Genomic DNA, 20137 nt, shown 5'->3' on the forward strand with positions numbered 1-20137 from the left:
ATAGCTATATATTACATACAATTAAATCAGCAATAAAAACCTGAGATTAAATAAACAGAGCTATGGGACTAGGTAAGAGACCCTCTAGTGATACAATTTAATTATTTCATTGAGATTTTTGTCACTAAAACTAAATGAACACCAGTCCAAAATAAAAATATGTAGAGAAAGAATACAAAAGTTTCTACATAAAACAGAAAATCCTTTTGTAAGATAGAGTTAAAAAGAAAAAATTGCCTTGAAGTTAAGTTAATTTTTTTCAAATGAATAACCATTGCTGAAGTATTAATGAATGTCATTAAACCATTTATGAAGAATGTAGCTACGATAAAAACTTATAACTTAGCTAGTTTTAAAAATCAAAAACATAATTTAGCTAGTTTTAAAGTATCAAAATCAGTATGTTCAATGAGATTCTATAATGGACAGAATGTACCAAACAAGAAAACAGTTAGAAAACATCTATAACTTTTTTATGTTTAAAGGAAAACCTAAAACTAAGTTAAGAACAGTTAAGAAACTTTTTGTTTTGTTACGTAGAGTCACTGGATTGATAAAAAAGCATAAATTCCATATTGTAAAAATTCTTGATATTCTAAAACTGACAGAGCCCCCTTCCTACAGTTAGCTGGATTTGCTTAGAAACTGAATCAAGCAAGGTTATAAAGTCAAAAAGGAGGAAAAGACAGGTCAACTGATTTAGAGAAAATTATAATCTCCTCAGATAAGAAACTGCAACATGACAGCTGATGTTTCAATGTGTTTGGATAATTAAGCACCGAGAATTTTTAGAAAGACACAGAGCCACAAGCAAAACACACACACACCAGAAATTTTTAAATGTTGCTTTAACATTCCCAAAAGTTCCAAAAGTTCTCTTATGAAAAAGAAATGTATGGTAACAATCCTTATAGCAGACCTCAGATTCTCCTTTTTCACCTTTAATTTTATGAGAAAAGTGATCTAAAAAATGTCTTGAGATTGATAGGATTAAAGATGGCAGTGTGAGAGGTGAGACAGAGGCTTTCTCCTAAAACCACATATAATACAAAAATATAATTAATACAACTAATCCTGAAAGAGCAACAGGAAAGAGAACTGTGCCAAACTGCAGACACCTGGAGAAAAGAATAAACCTCACGAAACAGGGTAACGTACCAAAGCTGTGGCCCAGTGAGACCCAAGCCCTTCCCCCACCCCAGCTCACCGGCAGGAAGAAGCGAAACAGAGAAGGGCCAGAGTGGAGGCCTGGGACTGCTGAATACCTAACTTCAGAGATCTGCTCTGGAAGCACAAACCTACATTTCATGGTGCTTTCATGGTAATCTCATGATTAGCAGGTTGGAAAGCTAACACAGGCAGAATACCTAGAGAGACTGAGATTCCAGCTGCTTTTGGAAAGCAGGGATCCATATCTGGCTGCTCTGGGACAAAAGAAAGGTGGGCAGTCTGAGAGGCTTCCTAACAAGGAAGCCCTTAACAAGAGGGCTGCCAAAGGGGCAAGGATTGCACAGAGCTTCCTGCTCAGGAGAAAGGACAGGTAGACAAAATTGTCCAGGTGCACTCTGCCCAGCAGGATGGGAACTTTCACGATCTTGAGGTGCTCAAGCTCCCTGGCTGTCTACACAGCTCCAAGGACTCCCTCCGTGATATGCAGCCCACTGCACCTTTCTCCCGGCCAGCCACACCTGGCTCGCAAACCATCAAACCCTACCCTGGCGTTAGGCCAGCCAGAGGAAAGCCCCATCTACACTAAATACAGACACAAAGCATAGAGGCTTATACCTTTGTGCTCAGCCCACTGGTTCAGGCACTGGAGACAGGCATAGCAGCTGGGAAGCAGGAAACAGCTCTTCCCTTCCCCCAGGCACCAACACCGCTCCCCTGTGACCCCGGATATTGCTTCAGGGGCTGAGCAGATCCAGAGAGTAGAGCTTCTGGGCACTAGAGGTCGCCATATACAAATATGAAACACCAAAGGAACCTGGTTCAAAGTAAAATTATAAATACAACACCTGAGAAAGATTCAAATGAAATTGACCTCAGGTACCTTGCTGAAAGGGATTTCAAAATAAAAATCATGAACATGCTCATGGAGGTACAAAAAAATATTGAAGAACTCAGGAGTGAATTTTGGTTGGAGATCCAATCATTATGGAACACAGTATCAGAAATGAAACATACAGTGGAAAGTTTTAAAAGCAGATTAGATACGGTGGAGGAGACAATAAATGAAATAGAAATTAGAGAAGAGGAATACAAAGAAGCTGAGGCACAGAGAGAAAAAAGGATCTCTAAGAATGAAAGAATATTGAGAGAACCGTGTGACCAATCTAAATGGAAAAATATTTGCATTATAGGGGTACCAGAAGAAGAGAGAGAACAAGGGAAAGAAAGTGTCTGTGAGGAGATAATTGCTGAAAACTTCCCCAATCTGGGGAAGGAGATAGTCTCTCAGGCCATGGAGGTGCACAGATCTACCAGCACAAGGGACCCAAGAAAAACAACACAAAGACTTACAGTAATTAAAGTGGCAAAGATCAATGATAAGGACAGACTATTAAAAGCAGTCAGAGAGAGAAATAAGATCACATACAAAGGAAAGCCCATCAGGCTATCATCACACTTCTCACAGAAACCTTACAGGCCAGAAGGGAGTGGTATGATGTATTTAATGCAATGAAGCAGAAGGGCCTTGAACCAAGAATACTTTATCTGGCAAGGTTATCATTTAAATTTGAAGGAGGGATTAAACCATTTCCAGATAAGCAAAAGCTGACAGAATTTACCTCCCACAAACTGTCTCTACAGTTTTTGGAAGGACTGCTATAGATGGAAATGTTCCCAAGGTTTAATAGCTGTCACTAGAGGTAATAAAACCACAGTAAAGAAAGTAGAACAGTTGATAACTAAGCAAATGCAAAATTAAATTAACTATCCCCAAAGTCATTCAAGGGATAGACAAAGAGTACAGAATATGATACCTAATACATAAAGAATGGAGGAGGAAGAAAAAGGATGAGAAAAAAAGAACCTTTAGATTGTGTCTGTAATAGCATATTAAGCAAGTTAAGTTAGACTCTTAGATAGTAAGGAAGTAAACCTTGAATGTTTGGTAACCATGAATCTTAAAGCCTGCAATGTCAATAAGTACATACCTATCAATAATCACACTAAATGCAAATGGTCTGGAGGCAGCAATCAAAAGATATAGAGTCACTGCAATGGGGTATGTGGTGGGGACTTGGTAATAGGGGGAGTCAGGTAACCATAATGTCATTCATGTAACTGTACATTAATGATAGCAAAATAAAAATAAAATAAATAAATAAATAAGGGGAAAAAAAGACATGGAGTCACTGAATGGATAAAAAAACAAGACGGATATACATGCTGCCTACAAGAAACTCACTTTAAACACAAAGACATACATGGACTAAAAGTGATGGGATGGAAAAAGATATTTCATGCAAATAATAGGGAGAAAAAAGCAGGAGTGGCAGTACTTGTATCAGACAAAATAGACTTCAAGGCAGGGGCGGAGCCAACATGGCGGCGTGAGTAGGACAGTGGGAATCTCCTCCCAAAAACATATATACTTTTGAAAATACAACAAACACAACTAGCCCTAAAAGAGAGACCAGAAGACGCAGGACAGTGGCCAGACTGCAGCTACACCAGCGAGAACCCAGCGACTGGTGAAAGGGGTAAGATACAAGCCCCGGCCCTGCGGGACACGAGCGCCCCTCCCCCCAGCTCCCGGTGGGAGAACAATAGGCAGAGCGGGAGGGAGACGGAGCCCAGGACTGCCGAACACCCAGCCCCAGCCATCCGGGCCAGAGCGCAGACACAGTATATGCCCAGGGGGCCCTGGATACTGGGAGAACAGGGGGTAAGACCTCAGAGCGGGTGCTGAAGCTGATGCCCCTGTGACAAAGAAAAGCGGGGGCTTTTTGAAAGTCTTAAAGGGACAGGGACTTAACAGCTTGACGGAAACAACCCAGGTCACAGTACAGCAGCTGGAAATTACAGGGAAAACGCGGGTGCACTAACCCCCTGGGCAACAGCTCTGAGACCCATCACGGAGGCAAACAGTCAAGCAGCCCCCCCATCCATCACCCCACCGGGCGCTGCGAAAGCAGAGAAGCAGCCTGAGACAAATTCCGCCCACAGAAAGGGAAATTTCTCCCTCCCGGCCAGGCAAGACACAAAGACCCACTCTACACGCAATTACCCAACACAAGCCACTAGGGGTCGCAGTTGCCCCAGTAAAGAAAGGCCAGTAGTAAGTGAAAATTTTGGCCCTCCCAGCTGACAGTCAATAGCACCTGTCAACATGAAAAGGCAAAAAAATATGATTCAGACAAGACTAACCCAGACAGCTTCGGCATCTGCTACATCTTCCCCTGAGAAGGAATCTGGGGAGATAGATTTAGCCAGTCTACCTGAAAAAGAATTCAAAACAAAAGTCATAACCATGCTGATGGACTTGCAGAGAAATATGCAAGAACTAAGGAAGGAGAATTCAGAAATAAAACAAGCTCTGGAAGGACTTCAAAACAGAATGGACGAGATGCAAGAGACCATTAATGGACTAGAAAACAGAGAACAGGAACGCAGAGAAGCTGATGCAGAGAGAGATAAAAGGATCTCCAGGAATGAAAGAATTTTAAGAGAGCTGAGTGATCAAAATAAAAGAAATAATATAAGAATCATAGGCATTCCAGAAGAAGTAGAGAGAGAAAAGGGGATAGAAAATGTCTTTGAAGAAATAATTGCTGAAAATTTCCCCAAACTAGGGGAAGAAATGGCCTCTCAGACCACAGAGGTACACAGAACTCCCATGACAAGGGATCCAAGGAGGGCAACACCAAGACACATAATAATTAAAATGGCAAAGATCAAAGACAAGGACAAAGTATTACAAGCAGCCAGAGAGAAAAAAAAGGTTACCTACAAAGGAAAACCCATCAGGCTATCATCAGACTTCTCAACAGAAACCCTACAGGCCAGAAGAGAATGGCATGATATACTTAATGCAATGAAACAGAAGGGCCTCGAACCAAGACTACTGTATCCAGCACGAATATCATTTAAATATGAAGGAGGGATTAAACAATTCCCAGACAAGCAAAAGTTGAGGGAATTTGCCTCCCACAAACCACCTCTACAGGGCATCCTACAGGGACTGCTCTAGATGGGAGCACTCCTAAAAAGAGCACACAACAAAACACCCAACATATGAAGAAGGGAGGAGGAGGAATAAGAAGGGAGAGAAATAAAGAATCATCAGATTGTGTTTATAATAGCTCAACAAGCGAGTTAAGTTAGACAGTAAGACAGTAAAGAAGCTAACCCTAAACCTTTGGTAACCACAAACTTAAAGCCTGCAATGGCAATAAATTCATACCTTTCAATAATCACCCTAAATGTAAATGGACTGAATGCACCAATCAAAAGACACAGAGTAATAGAATGGATAAAAAAGCAAGATCCATCCATATGCTGCTTACAAGAGACTCACCTCAAACCCAAAGACGCGCACAGACTTAAAGTCAAGGGATGGAAAAAGATATTTCAAGCAAACAACAGAGAGAAGAAAGCAGGTGTTGCAATTCTGGTATCAGACAAAACAGACTTCAAAATAAAGAAAGTAACAAAAGACAAAGAAGGACATTACATAATGATAAAGGGCTCAGTCCATCAAGAGGATATAACCATTATAAATATATATGCACCCAATACAGGAGCACCAACATACCTGAAACAAATATTAACAGAACTAAAGGAGGAAATAGAATGCAATGCATTCATTCTAGGAGACTTCAACACACCACTCACTCCAAAGGACAGATCCACCAGACAGAAAATAAGTAAGGACACAGAGGCACTGAACAACACACTAGAACAGATGGACCTAATAGACATCTACAGAACTCTACATCCAAAAGCAACAGGATACACGTTCTTCTCAAGTGTACATGGAACATTCTCCAGAATAGACCACATACTAGGACACAAAAAGAGCCTCAGTAAATTCCAAAAGATTGAAATCCTACCAACCAACTTTTCAGACCACAAAGGCATTAAACTAGAAATAAACTGTTCAAAGAAAGCAAAAAGGCTCACAAACACATGGAGGCTAAACAACACGCTCCTAAATAATCAATGGATCAATGACCAAATCAAAATGGAGATCCAGCAATATTTGGAAACAAATGACAACAACAACACTAAGCCCCAACTTCTGTGGGACGCAGCAAAAGCAGTCTTAAGAGGAAAGTATATAGCACTCCAAGCATATTTAAAAAAGGAAGAGCAATCCCAAATGAACGGTCTAATGTCACAACTATCAAAATTGGAAAAAGAAGAACAAATGAGGCCTAAGGTCAGCAGAAGGAGGGACATAATAAAGATCAGAGAAGAAATAAATAAAATTGAGAAGAATAAAACAATAGCAAAAATCAATGAAACCAAGAGCTGGTTCTTCGAGAAAATAAACAAAATAGATAAGCCTCTAGCCAGACTTATTAAGAGGAAAAGAGAGTCAACACAAATCAACAGTATCAGAAATGAGAAAGGAAAAATCACAACAGATCCCGCAGAAATACAAAGAATTATTAGAGACTACTATGAAAACCTATATGCTAACAAGCTGGGAAACCTAGGAGAAATGGACAACTTCCTAGAAAAATACAACCTTCCAAGACTGACCCAAAAAGAAACAGAAAATCTAAACAGACCAATTACCAGCAACGAAATTGAAGCAGTAATCAAAAAACTACCAAAGAACAAAACCCCCGGGCCAGATGGATTTACCTCGGAATTTTATCAGACATACAGGGAAGACATAATACCCATTCTCCTTAAAGTTTTCCAAGAAATAGAAGAGGAGGGGATACTCCCAAACTCATTCTATGAAGCTAACATCACCCTAATACCAAAACCAGGCAAAGACACCACCAAAAAAGAAAACTATAGACCAATATCCCTGATGAACGTAGACGCAAAAATACTCAACAAAATTTTAGCAAACTGAATTCAAAAATACATCAAACCATCGTACACCATGACCAAGTGGGATTCATCCCAGGGATGCAAGGATGGCACAACATTCGAAAGTCCATCAATATCATCCACCACATCAACAAAAAGAAAGACAAAAACCACATGATCATCTCCATAGATGCTGAAAAAGCATTTGACAAAGTTCAACATCCATTCATGATAAAAACTCTCAGCAAAATGGGAATAGAGGGCAAGTACCTCAACATAATAAAGGCCATCTATGAAAAACCCACAGCCAACATTATATTGAATAGCGAGAAGCTGAAAGCATTTCCGCTGAGATCGGGAACTAGACAGGGATGCCCACTCTCCCCACTGTTATTTAACATTGTACTAGAGGTCCTAGCCACGGCAATCAGACAAAACAAAAAAATACAAGGAATCCAGATTGGCAAAGAAGAAGTCAAACTGTCACTATCTGCAGATGACATGATACTGTACATAAAAAACCCTAAAGACTCCACCCCAGAACTACTAGAACTGATATCGGAATACAGCAAAGTTGCAGGATACAAAATCAACACACAGAAATCTGTGGCTTTCCTATATACCAACAATGAACCAACAGAAAGAGAAATCAGGAAAACAACTCCATTCACAATTGCATCAAAAAAAATAAAATACCTAGGAATAAACCTAACCAAAGAAGTGAAAGACTTATATTCTGAAAACTACAAGTCACTCTTAAAAGAAATTAAAGGGGACACTAACAGATGGAAACGCATCCCATGCTCATGGCTAGGAAGAATTAATATCGTCAAAATGGCCATCCTGCCCAAAGCAATATACAGATTTGATGCAATCCCTATGAAACTACCAGCAACATTCTTCAATGAACTGGATCAAATAATTCAAAAATTCATATGGAACCACCAAAGACCCCGAATAGCCAAAGCAATCCTGAGAAAGAAGAATAAAGTAGGGGGGATCTCACTCCCCAACTTCAAGCTCTATTATAAAGCCATAGTAATCAAGACAATTTGGTACTGGCACAAGAACAGAGCCACAGACCAATGGAACAGACTAGAGAATCCAGACATTAACTCAGACATATATGGTCAATTAATATTTGATAAAGGAGCCATGGGCATACAATGGCGAAATGACAGTCTCTTCAACAGATGGTGCTGGCAAAACTGGACAGCTACATGTAGGAGAATGAAACTGGACCATCGTCTAACCCCATATACAAAAGTAAACTCAAAATGGATCAAAGACCTGAATGTAAGTCATGAAACCATTAAACTCTTGGAAGAAAACATAGGCACAAACCTCTTAGACATAAACATGAGTGACCTCTTCTTGAACATATCTCCCCGGGCAAGGAAAACAACAGCAAAAATGAACAAGTGGGACTATATTAAGCTGAAAAGCTTCTGTACAGCAAAAGACACCATCAATAGAACAAAAAGAAACCCTACAGTATGGGAGAATATCTTTGAAAATGACACATCCGATAAAGGCTTGACGTCCAGAATATATAAAGAGCTCACACGCCTCAACAAACAAAAAACAAATAACCCAATTAAAAAATGGGCAAAGGAACTGAACAGACGGTTCTCCAAAAAAGAAATACAGATGGCCAACAGACACATGAAAAGATGCTCCACATCGCTAATTATCAGAGAAATGCAAATTAAAACTACAATGAGGTATCACCTCACACCAGTAAGGATGGCTGCCATCCAAAAGACAAACAACAACAAATGTTGGTGAGGCTGTGGAGAAAGGGGAACCCTCCTACACTGCTGGTGGGAATGTAAACTTGTTCAACCATTGTGGAAAGCAGTATGGAGGTACATCAAAATGCTCAAAACAGACTTACCATTTGACCCAGGAATTGCACTCCTAGGAATTTACCCTAAGAATGCAGCAATCAAGTATGAGAAAGATCAGTGCACCCCTATGTTTATCGCAGCACTATTTACAATAGCCAAGAATTGGAAGCAACCTAAATGTCCATCGATAGATGAATGGATAAAGAAGATGTGGTACATATACACAATGGAATACTACTCAGCCATAAGAAAAGGGCAAATCCAACCATTTGCAGCAACATGGATGGAGCTGGAGGGTATTTTGCTCAGTGAAACAAGCCAAGCAGAGAAAGAGAAATACCAAATGATTTCACTCATCTGTGGAATATAAGAACAAAGGAAAAACTGAAGGAACAAAACAGCAGCAGAATCACAGAACTCAAGAATGGACTAACAGGTACCAAAGGGAAAGGGACTGGGGAGGATGGGTGGGTAGGGAGGGATAAGGGGGGGAGAAGTAGGGGGGTATTAAGATTAGCATCCATAGCGGGGTGGGAGAAAGGGGAGGGCTGTACAACACAGAGAAGACAAGTAGTGATTCTACAACAGGTTGCTACGCTGATGGACAGTGACTGTAAAGGAGTATATAGGGGGGACCTGGTATAGGGGAGAGCCTAGTAAACAAAGTATTCGTCATGTAAGTGTAGATTAATGATTAAAAAAAAAAAAATGCAGTTCCTATGTGGTGACCTCTAATGAGTTCTACACAATGATATAAAGGACATATAAAAGTGTAGGCAAAGGGTCTGTTTGTGTTTATACAGAGGATCAAAGCCTAATTTGGCTACCCCGAAAATGAACTAAGAAACGATATGAAAGAGAACTTCCAACATCAGCACTCTCTGGAAGACTCATGCCAGAAGATGATCATCAAAAAACCCCAACAAAGATCCACGCACTGCTACAGCTGTAGATGCACTCATCCCACCAGCTCCTGGACTTGCCATGGGAATGAAGGAGATATCTAAGCTGGCCTGTGCATACAGTAAAACAACAAATTTGACTGGATCTATACTGTTGGAACTCAACCAAGAATTAGGAGAAGTGCAAATTGTAGCGCTCCAAAATCTTACAACTACAGACTATTTACTGTTAAAAGAACATATGGCATGTGAACAGTGCCCAGGAATGGGTTGTTTTAATTTGTCTGATTTTTCTCAAACTATTCAAATTCAGTTAGATAATAACCATCATATCATTGATAAGTTTTCACAAATGCCTAGGGTGCCTAACTGGTTTTCTTGGTTTCACTGGAGATGGCTGGTAATTACAGGTATGCTTTGGTTATGTAACTATACTCCTATTATGTTAATGTGTGTGCGCAATTTAAGTAGTAGCTTAAAATATATACATGCTGAAGTTACTCTACAAGAAGATATGTCAAAGAAATAATCAATCTTCCCATGTTTTCTCCCGCCTGCTACTTCTATAGCTTTTCTTCTTCCTTCCTAATTACAACAAATTCTTAAATAGAATTCGTGCCTCATATCAAATTTACCGAGTATCATAACTCCTCCAAGTGGTAAAGATACCTCAAGACAAATGCTGGGCATAGAAGCCACAGGGCATAAATATGCAAAGAAATAAAAAGCTAACCATTTCAAACAATAAGGCTTCTCTCTCACTTACCAACTTAACATTTCCCTGTATGGCCCCGGAAGATGACTGGTTAGCCAGAGACGGGTAAGATTCCTCAAGGGAGGAACAACCTAAGACAGGCACAGTCGCAGGGGGGTCATCAGGTGAGAAATTGGGGATCAACAGAGGTGAGGCTTAGAACCTCACCCCCCCTGTTCTGAGAGAAATCTTCTGCATATGTGGATGTTTTATTGCCCTTGTCTAGCTTGGATTAACACATAGTCTACAGGCACACACCTGATCATCTACATTTGCTCTCTTACAACACTAAACTATGTTTTCTACCTTTATGTTGTATCTACCTACCACTTCAGCATCTTATTAAAAATAATAAAGAGAGAAATGTGGTATCCACATATAAATCAAGTATAAAAATCAAATGTGTATTCATATTTGAACTGACTGTTTATAGTTCATAATGCATGAGCAAAACCAAAAGTTTCTGTGATGACTGCCCTTGTACTGTTCACCATGTAACTTATTCACTATGTAAGAATTTGTTCTCCATGTAAGAACTTGTTCGTTATGCTTCAGAAGATTGGAGACTGACGAAAATTAGGCTTGGGGTGGATTAATGATTGTGCATTGAGCATTGAGTCCCCTATACAGAATTTTATTGTTGTTAACAACCATTTGATCAATAAATATGAGAGATGCCCTAACAACAACAACCAAGAAAAAGTACACACTTCCAATTGTAAAATAAATAAGCAACCAGGATGTAATGTATAGCATAAGGAATATAGTCAAAATATTGTAACAACTTGGTATGGTGATAGCTGGTACTTAGAATTATCATGTATATAAATGTTGAATCACTGTGTTGTACATCTGAAACTAATGTAATGTAATACTGTGTGTCAACTACCCTTCAATAAAAAATAATTATCTAAAAAAAAAAAAAAAAAAAAATAGACTTCAAAACAAAGAAAGCCACAAGAGACAAACAAGGACATTACATAATGATAAAAGAGTCAATCCAACAAGAAGATATAACCATTATAAATATCTTTGTACTCAATACAGGAGCACCTACACATGTGAAAAAAATACTAACAGAATTAAAAGGGGAAATAGAATGCAATGAATTCATTCTAGGGGATTTCTACACTCCACTCATTCCAAAGGACAGATCAACCAGACAGAAAAGAAGAAGACAGAGGCACTGAACAACACATTAGAACAGATGGACCTAACAGACATCTACAGAACTCTAACACCTGAAAGCAACAGGATACACATTCTTCTCAAGTGCACATGGAACTTTTTCAAGAATAGATCATATACTAGGACACAAAAAGAACCTTGGTAAATTGAAAAAGATTGAAATTGCACCAACCAGCTTCTCAGACCACAAAAGTTTGAAACTAGAAATAAACTACGCAAAGAAAATGAGAAATCCCACAAACACATGGAAGCTTCACAACACGCTCCTAAATAACCAATGGGCCAATGGCCAAATAAAAACAGAGATCAAGCAATATATGGAGACAAATGACAACAATAATTCAACACTGCAAAATTCGTGGGATGCAGCAAAGGCTGTGCTGAGAGGAAAATTCATTGTAATACAGGCCTACCTCAGGAAGGACAAACAATCCCATATGAACAGTCTAAACTCACAATTAACGAAACTAGAAAAAGAAGAACAAATGAGGCCCAAAGTCAGTAGAAGGAGGGACATAATAAAGATTAGAATAGAAATAAATAATATCGAGAAGACTAAAACAATAGAAAGAATCAATGAAAGCAAGAGCTTTCAAGAAATAAACAGAATAGATAAATGCTTAGCCAGACTTTTCAAGAAAAAGAGAGTCTACACACATATACAGAATCAGAAATGAGAAGGGAAAAATCATTACAGACACCACCGAAATACAAGAATAGAGAATACTATGAAAAATTATATGCTAATAAATGGGATAATCTAGAAGAAATGGACAACTTTCTAGACAAATATAACCTTCCAAGGCTGACCCAGAAAGAAACAGAAAATCTGAACAGATCAATTACCTGCAATGAAATTGAACTGATAATCAAAAAACTACCTAAGAACAAAGACCTACCTAAGAACAAAACTCCTGGTCCGAATGGCTTCACTGCTGAATTTTATCAAACATTTAGTGAAGACCTAATACCCATCCTCCTTAAAGTTTTTCAAAGAGTAGAAGAAGACAGAATACTTCCAAACTCATTCACTCCAACACCAAAACCAGGCAAAGACACCACAAAAAAAGAAAATTACAGGCCAATATCCCTCATGAACATAGATTCAAAAATATTCAACAAAATATTAGCAAACCGAATTCAAAAATACATCAAGAGGATCATACACCATGACCAAGTGGGATTCATCTCAGGGATGCAAGGATGGCACAACATTCGAAAATCCATCAACATCATCCACCACATCAACAAAAAGGAGGACAAAACCACATGATCATCTCCATAGATACTGAAAGAGCATTTCACAAAATTCAACATCCATTCATGCTAAAAACTCTCAAGAAAATGGGTATAGAGGGCAAGTACCTCAACATAATAAAGGCCATATATGACAAACACTGAAAGCTTTCCTTTAAGATCGAGAACAAGGCAAGGATGCCCACTCTCTCCACTTCTATTCAACATAGTACTAGAGATCCTAGCCATGGCCATCAGACAACACAAAGAATTAAAAGGCATCCAGATTGGTAAGGAAGAAGTTAAACTGTCACTGTTTGCAGATGGTATGATATTGTACGTAAAAAACCCTAAAGAATCCACTCCAAAACTACTAGATCTAATATGTGAATTCAGCAAAGTTGCAGGATACAAAATTAATATGCAGAAATCTGTAGCATTCCTACATACTACCAATGAACTAGCAGAAAGTGAAATCAGGAAAACAATTCCATTCACAATTGCATCAAATACCTAGGAATAAACCTAACCAAGGAAGTGAAAGACCTATACTCTGAAAACTACAAGACACTCATGAGAAAAATTAAAGAAGATACCAATAAATGGAAACACATCCCATGCTCATGGATAGGAAGAATTAATATTGTCAAAATGGCCATCCTGCCTAAAGCAATCTATAGATTCAATGTAATTCCTATCAAAATACCAACAGCATTCTTCAAGTGAACTGGAGGAAATAGTTCTAAAATTCATATGGAACCACAAAAGACCCTGAATAGCCAAAGCAATCCTGATAAGGAAGAATAAAGCTGGGGGGATTATGCTCCCCAACTTCAAGCTCTCCTACAAAGCCACAGTAATCAAGTCACTTTGGTACTGGCACAAGAACAGAACCATAGACCAGTACAACAGACTAGAGAGCCCTGATATAAACCCAACCAAATATGGTCAATTAATGTACAATAAAGGAGCCATGGACAAACAATGGGGAAATGACAGCCTCTTCAACAATTGGTGTTGACAAAACTGGACAGCTACATGCAAGAGAATGAAACTAGATGATTGTTTAACCACGTACACAAAAGTAAACTCGAAATGGGTCAAAGACCTGAATGTAAGGCATGAAACCATAAGACACTTAGAAGATAATAAAGGCAAAAATATCCTGAATATAAGCATGAGCAACTTCTTCCTGAACACATCTCCTCGAGCAATTGAAACAAAAGCAAAAATGAACACATGGGAGTACATCAAGTCAAAAAGTTTCTGTACGGCAAAGGACACCATCAGTATAACAAAAAGGCTTCCTACAGTATGGGAGAATGTATTTGTACATGACATATCCGACAAGGGGTTAACATCCAAAATATATAAAGAACTCACATGACTCAACATCCAAAAAGCAAATAACCTGATTAAAAAATGGGTAGAGGATATGAAAAGACAATTCCCCAAAGAAGAAATTCAGATGGCCAACAGACACATGAAAAGATGCTCCACATCACTAATCATGAGGGAAATGCAAATTAAAACCACAAAATCACCTCACACCAGTAAGGATGGCCAGCATTGAAAAGACTAAGAGCAACAAATGCTGGCAAGGATGCGGAGAAAGGGGAACCCTCCTACACTGCTGGTGGGAATGTAAGCCAGTTCAATCATTGTGGAAAGCAATATGGAGGTTCCTCAAAAACTAAAAATAGAAATACCATTTGACCTGGGAATCCCACTTCTTGGAATTTACACAAAGAATACAACTTCTCAGATTCAAAAAGACATATGCACCCCTATGTTTATCACAGCACTATTTACAATAGCCAAGATATGGAAGCAACCTAAGTGTCCATCAGTAGATGAATGGATAAAGAAGATGTGGTACATATACACAATGGAATACTATTTGGCCATAACAAAAAAACAAATGGATGGGGCTGTTCAGTGAAATAAGCCACGCGGAGAAAGACAAGTACCAAATGATTTCCCTCATTTGTGGAGTATAACAACGAAGCAAAACTGAAGGAACAAAGTAGCAGAAGACTCACAGACTCCAAGAAGGGACTAGTGGTTACCAAAGGGGAGGGGTGGGGAGGACAGGTGGGGAGGGAGAGAGAAGGGGACTGAGGGATATTATGTTTAGGACACATGGTGTGGGGGATCACGGGGAGAACAGGGTAGCACAGAGAGGGCAAAAAGTGACTCTGTGGCATCTTACTACACTGATGGACAGTGACTGCATTGGGGTATGGGTGGGGACTTGATAATATGGGTAAATGTAGTAACCACATTGTTTTTTCATGTGAAACCTTCACAAGAGTGTATATCAATAATACCTTAATTAAAAAAATTGTTTTAAATGTCTTCAATTTTACTACAAAGTGCCCCAACCTTTCCCTCCACATTTTGAATATAAGTTATTTTTTCAACCCAGCACTGTATTCTGACACTTACAAAAAGAATTGTTTTGTGTCACTGACTTATTTTTGCAAGGGATGGCAAAAGAAGGGCAGCACATTACTGCAAGTATGCAAATGTCACAGAATCTACTGAAGACTCAGTGGAGGAAGATTCTGGACATGCTACTCCTCTTTACAATGGAAGTAAAGTAACAGGTTTGCCAACCTGTATTATCCCTGACTGCAAACAGGATATGTGTGTTGCACATGTCTCATGTGTAACTACACCACATATACCTTACTAGGTAATAAGTGCTAGGAACCAGCCACTGCACTAAAAGCTTTACTAATGTGATCCCTTATTTAACCCATACAACAACCATCTCAGTATTCTGACCAGCTTCACAAAGGATGAAATAGAAGCTTAGAGAGATTAAGTAACTTTTCCAAGATCAGCCCTGAGTAAAGTACAACCGGCCTCTGTTGTTAGCACTACATTATATTGCTTGCTATAATAACAGCAATAATTTAGAGAGTCCATACTATGTAAAGTGCTCATTTAATTATTGTAAGAACCTTGTGAAGTAGAGATTATAAGCTCTGCTTTACAGATACAGACACTGGTATATTTAAAGAATAAAAACTGGGATCTGAACTGTCAGTTTAACCCTAAAGTCAATGTCAGAATCACTGTACCAAACGATCTCCAAAAGATGACTATCCCAAGGAGGTCAACCCTAAATAGTAACATTTGGCCTGCACAGCAAAAGTAACGATATAAATACCACATACTGAATGCCAGTTATGTGGCAAAATCTAAGCCAATCATTTAAAAACCTTACCCTGCTTGGTACTCATGCAAATACTATTAGGTGATATTATCTTGATTCCATAAACAAAGCCATTGAGATTTATTCAGACTAAGCAAACTGTGAATGGCCTCACAGCTCTGAAGTGACAGAAGTGTGGCATGAACTGTGCTTGACTCCAAAACTTGCTTTCTTAACCTTAAGCCACACTGTCACCAAGAAGAGTATACCAATGGGAAGAGAAAAGTACTTTTAGATATAGGAGTTTTCATCTTTTACCTATCAAACTCTTAGAGCCTCCCTATTCCCCTACAAATTATGGTATCATAATTGTGAAAGGTACAACTAACTGGCACTTATCCACTGTCTGTAAGAGACATACACTAGCACAGCTCTGGGAAGGAACAAGGCAAAGAGCATCAGAAGCCTTAAAAATGTTCCTATGCAATAACTGTACTTCTTACCTATCTTAATTATATTCATATTGGATAGGACTTGCAAATCTATCATATTAATCACATTGATTAACAGTGTAATCTTTTGATTAAAGATTACTGTTTCAACATGGAACTACCTTTTCCTGCTCTTATCTACTTCAAGGCTTGACAAATTATAGCCCACAGATAGCCCACCACCTGTTCTGGAAATAATATTTCATTGGAACCCAGCTGTGCTCACTTGCTCATGTATTATCTATGCCTGCTTTTGTGCTAGAACAGCAGACTTAAGAGGTGGTGACAGAAACGACATGACTCTTATAACCATCTGCCCCTTTGCAACAAAAAAGGTTTGCTGCATTCTGTTCTAATTTTCAGTTCTATAAAACTCTAACTGGAACATAGACTTTACATGAAAAATTTCAAAAAACCTTTCATTTGGAGTTTTCCAGGTTAATTCCTATCCCTAGCAAGTAAGACAGGCAGATCCAAATTAAGCACATGCTGGCTTGGTTACCAACAAAAGAAATGTAAATTTCAATGGACTTAAGGAATGATAGCCCTCATCTAAAATTTATTTGACTTTCCTGAGAATACAAACAGAAAAACCTAAGTTTTTCTCCTCTTTAACCAATATGAACATACAGAAATTGAGAGTCAACTACACAACTATAAGACAATAAACAGTATGGGCAAACAATATCCTCTTTCCTCATTAGAGAGAATAGACAGGGAAAAAAAATATCACAAACCTTGTGTATTCTTGAAGGACATAATGGCCTGTCTGTAGGGGTTGGGAGCATCTGCGGCATCTGTCAGGTTGGCCAGCACCAACAGAAGCAGAAGACTCTGGTTGCCCAGAGGGGAAGAAAGTTCTGGAGTGGAGGTCGCTTTGCTGCCCACACCACCCAGGGTGAAGACAGTCCAGAGTCCAGCTTGAGAGGAGAACAAACACACAGTTAAGATATTGCTGGGACTAGTAAAATGAACACACTTCTGTACTATATTCTATACTTTCTCATATTTAAAAGTTTGAAATAATACCTTTGTGATTATGAAAGTAAAACAAGTTCAGTATTTGAAAATTATCATACTGCCCACAGATATAAAATTTTAAAAGATTATCATTCCTCATTCCCATAATTCCATTTCTTCATACCATAGATAATCCTTATTAAATTTCTTATATATCTATTTTTTTTACAGATAAAAACACATAAATAATTATAAGAAAACTTCCTGTACAAGTATATATCAATATATTTGAAAACCTAAGCAAAATATTAAAGGATCTAGGAAAATACAAAATATCAAAGTTTGCCAAAGACAACAAAAACCTGAATGGGCAAATAACCTTAGAAAAGTGGAAAACAGAGCCAAAGAGCTAAACCAAAAATACAAACCAAGTTCAGATTGTAAGATTTACCAAACCCTCCAAGTACAGATAATTCTCATATTATAAAGCAGTCTCAAAGTATAAAACAAAAATCATATCTACACAACTCATTTGAAAAGTTGAGAAAAACTTCCTTAATAAAGAAAGTGGACTAAGACTGCATTTAAAACAAAAGATAGAAATAAATTAGATATTTTTAGATAGCCTAAATCAAACAAAAGCAGATGAAATCTTGTAGAGAATTGTTAAAATAAATGCATCATGATCAAGAAGGTTTTGCTTTGAAATGCAAGAATTATTTCCATTTTAAAATCTGCTAGCTTACTTCTCCTTATAAAAGAAAATATGGTCATCTCAATAGATGCCAGTATTTTTTTTTTTGGTATCATTAATCTACAGTTACATGGGCAACATTATGGTTACTAGACTCCCCCCATCAGATGCCAATATTTTTTATTAGTAGATTTAAGACCTGTTCTTAATTTTAAGAAAAAGAATTCTTATAAACTGGAAAAGGAGAGAGACCTCCCTGGTTTCTAAACTCTATAATCAGAAATCTGCATTGGTCAAACAGTGGAAGAATTTCTATTAATATCACCAACATCAGCCTTTAACTACTGGTCCTCCAACTCCAAGCAAAAACATTAAGGCAAGGGAGAAAAAAAAAAGAGGAAAAAAACTTCTTTATTTGCAAGCAATATGACTGTGCACTGTCTAATATAGTAGCCACTAGCTACTGACCACTCTTGGTCAACTGAAATGTGACTAGTCCAAATTGTACCGTAAATTCTGAAGTTTTAATACAAAAAAAAGTAAAAATCTCTAATTTTTAACATATTGATTGCATTATTAAAATTACATGATAAAATTACAATATTTTGATATACTACATTAAGCTTAAACTTCACCTATTTCTTTTTACTTTATTAAATGCCCACTAGAAAAATTTAAATTACAAATATGGACTCAATCTGTGGTTCACATTATATTTCCACTGGACACAGCTGTTCTAGAACATTAAGAGAATCGATGACACACTATTAGAACTAATAGATTTCAGTATATTTCCACAGCTAAAAGGACTTACCACGTAAAAAAATCAGAAGCCTGCCTATACATCCACCATAACTAATTAGAAAGTTGAGTTAGAATAGCAACAAATCCAAAAAAATCAAGTATAAATACAAGAGGAATGTGTAATACCTTTAAGCAGACAACCACAGAACTTGAGACTGAAGGCCATATGAGACCTCAATTAATACACAGTACAACATATTTCTAGATAAAAAGACTCAATTTTGCAGATCTGCAACCCTAAAATTAACCTAAAATTCAGTATTAACACTATCAAAAAACTGAGAGGAATTTATGTAATATTCTGTAATACAGTATTAATAGAATATTGCTGCATGTAAAAATATGTAAGAAAATCAACATCATACTTAACATCAAAAAGCTGAAAGCTTTTCCCCTAGGATTGAAAAAGACATGGATGCCCACTCTTACCACTTTTACTCAACATACTTCTGGAGGTCCTAGCCACAGCAATCAGGCAACGCAAAGAAATAAAAGGTATCCAAATTGGTAAGGAAAAAGTTAAACTGGCACTGTTTGCAGATGACATTATATTGTACATAAGAAACCCTAAAGAATCCACTCCCAAACTACTAGAACTGATAACTGAATTCAGCAAAGTTGCAGGATACAAAATTAATACACAGAAATCTGTTGCATTCCTATATACTAACAATGAACTAGCAGAAAGAAAAATCAGGAAAACAATTCCATTCATAATTGCATAAAAAATAAAATACCTAGGAATAAAACTAACCAAGGAGGTGAAAGACCTATACCCTGAAAATTACAAGACACTCATGAGAGAAATTAAAGAAAACATCAATAAATGGAAATACACCCCATGCTTATGGGTAGGAAGAATTAATATTGTCAAAATGGCCACCCTGCCTAAAGCAATCAACAGATTCAATGCAATCCCTATCAAAATACCAACAACATTCTTCAACAAACTAGAACAAATAGTTCTAAAATTCATTATGGAATCACAAAAGAAGACCCCAAATAGCCAAAGCAATCCTGAGAAGGAAGAACAAAGCTGAGGGGATTATGCTCCCTGACTTCAAGCTCTACTACAAAGCCACAATTATCAAAAACAATT

At 37.9% G+C, this 20137-nt stretch overlaps 1 protein-coding gene across 4 annotated transcripts in view; it reads right to left on the minus strand.

Annotated features, from left to right (window-relative positions):
• DYM (dymeclin) overlaps positions 1–20137 on the minus strand; it is a 439846-nt gene that overhangs the window by 235145 nt on the left and 184564 nt on the right. For all 4 annotated transcript variants that reach the window (XM_057504164.1, XM_057504163.1, XM_036918624.2 and 1 more), the window contains one exon: positions 17318–17500. In XM_057504164.1, coding sequence (XP_057360147.1) covers positions 17318–17500 — 183 coding nt within the window. The remainder of the gene's footprint in view (positions 1–17317; positions 17501–20137) is intronic.

This window comes from Manis pentadactyla, chromosome 6, assembly GCF_030020395.1.
Source record: "Manis pentadactyla isolate mManPen7 chromosome 6, mManPen7.hap1, whole genome shotgun sequence".
Lineage (NCBI taxonomy): Eukaryota > Metazoa > Chordata > Mammalia > Pholidota > Manidae > Manis > Manis pentadactyla.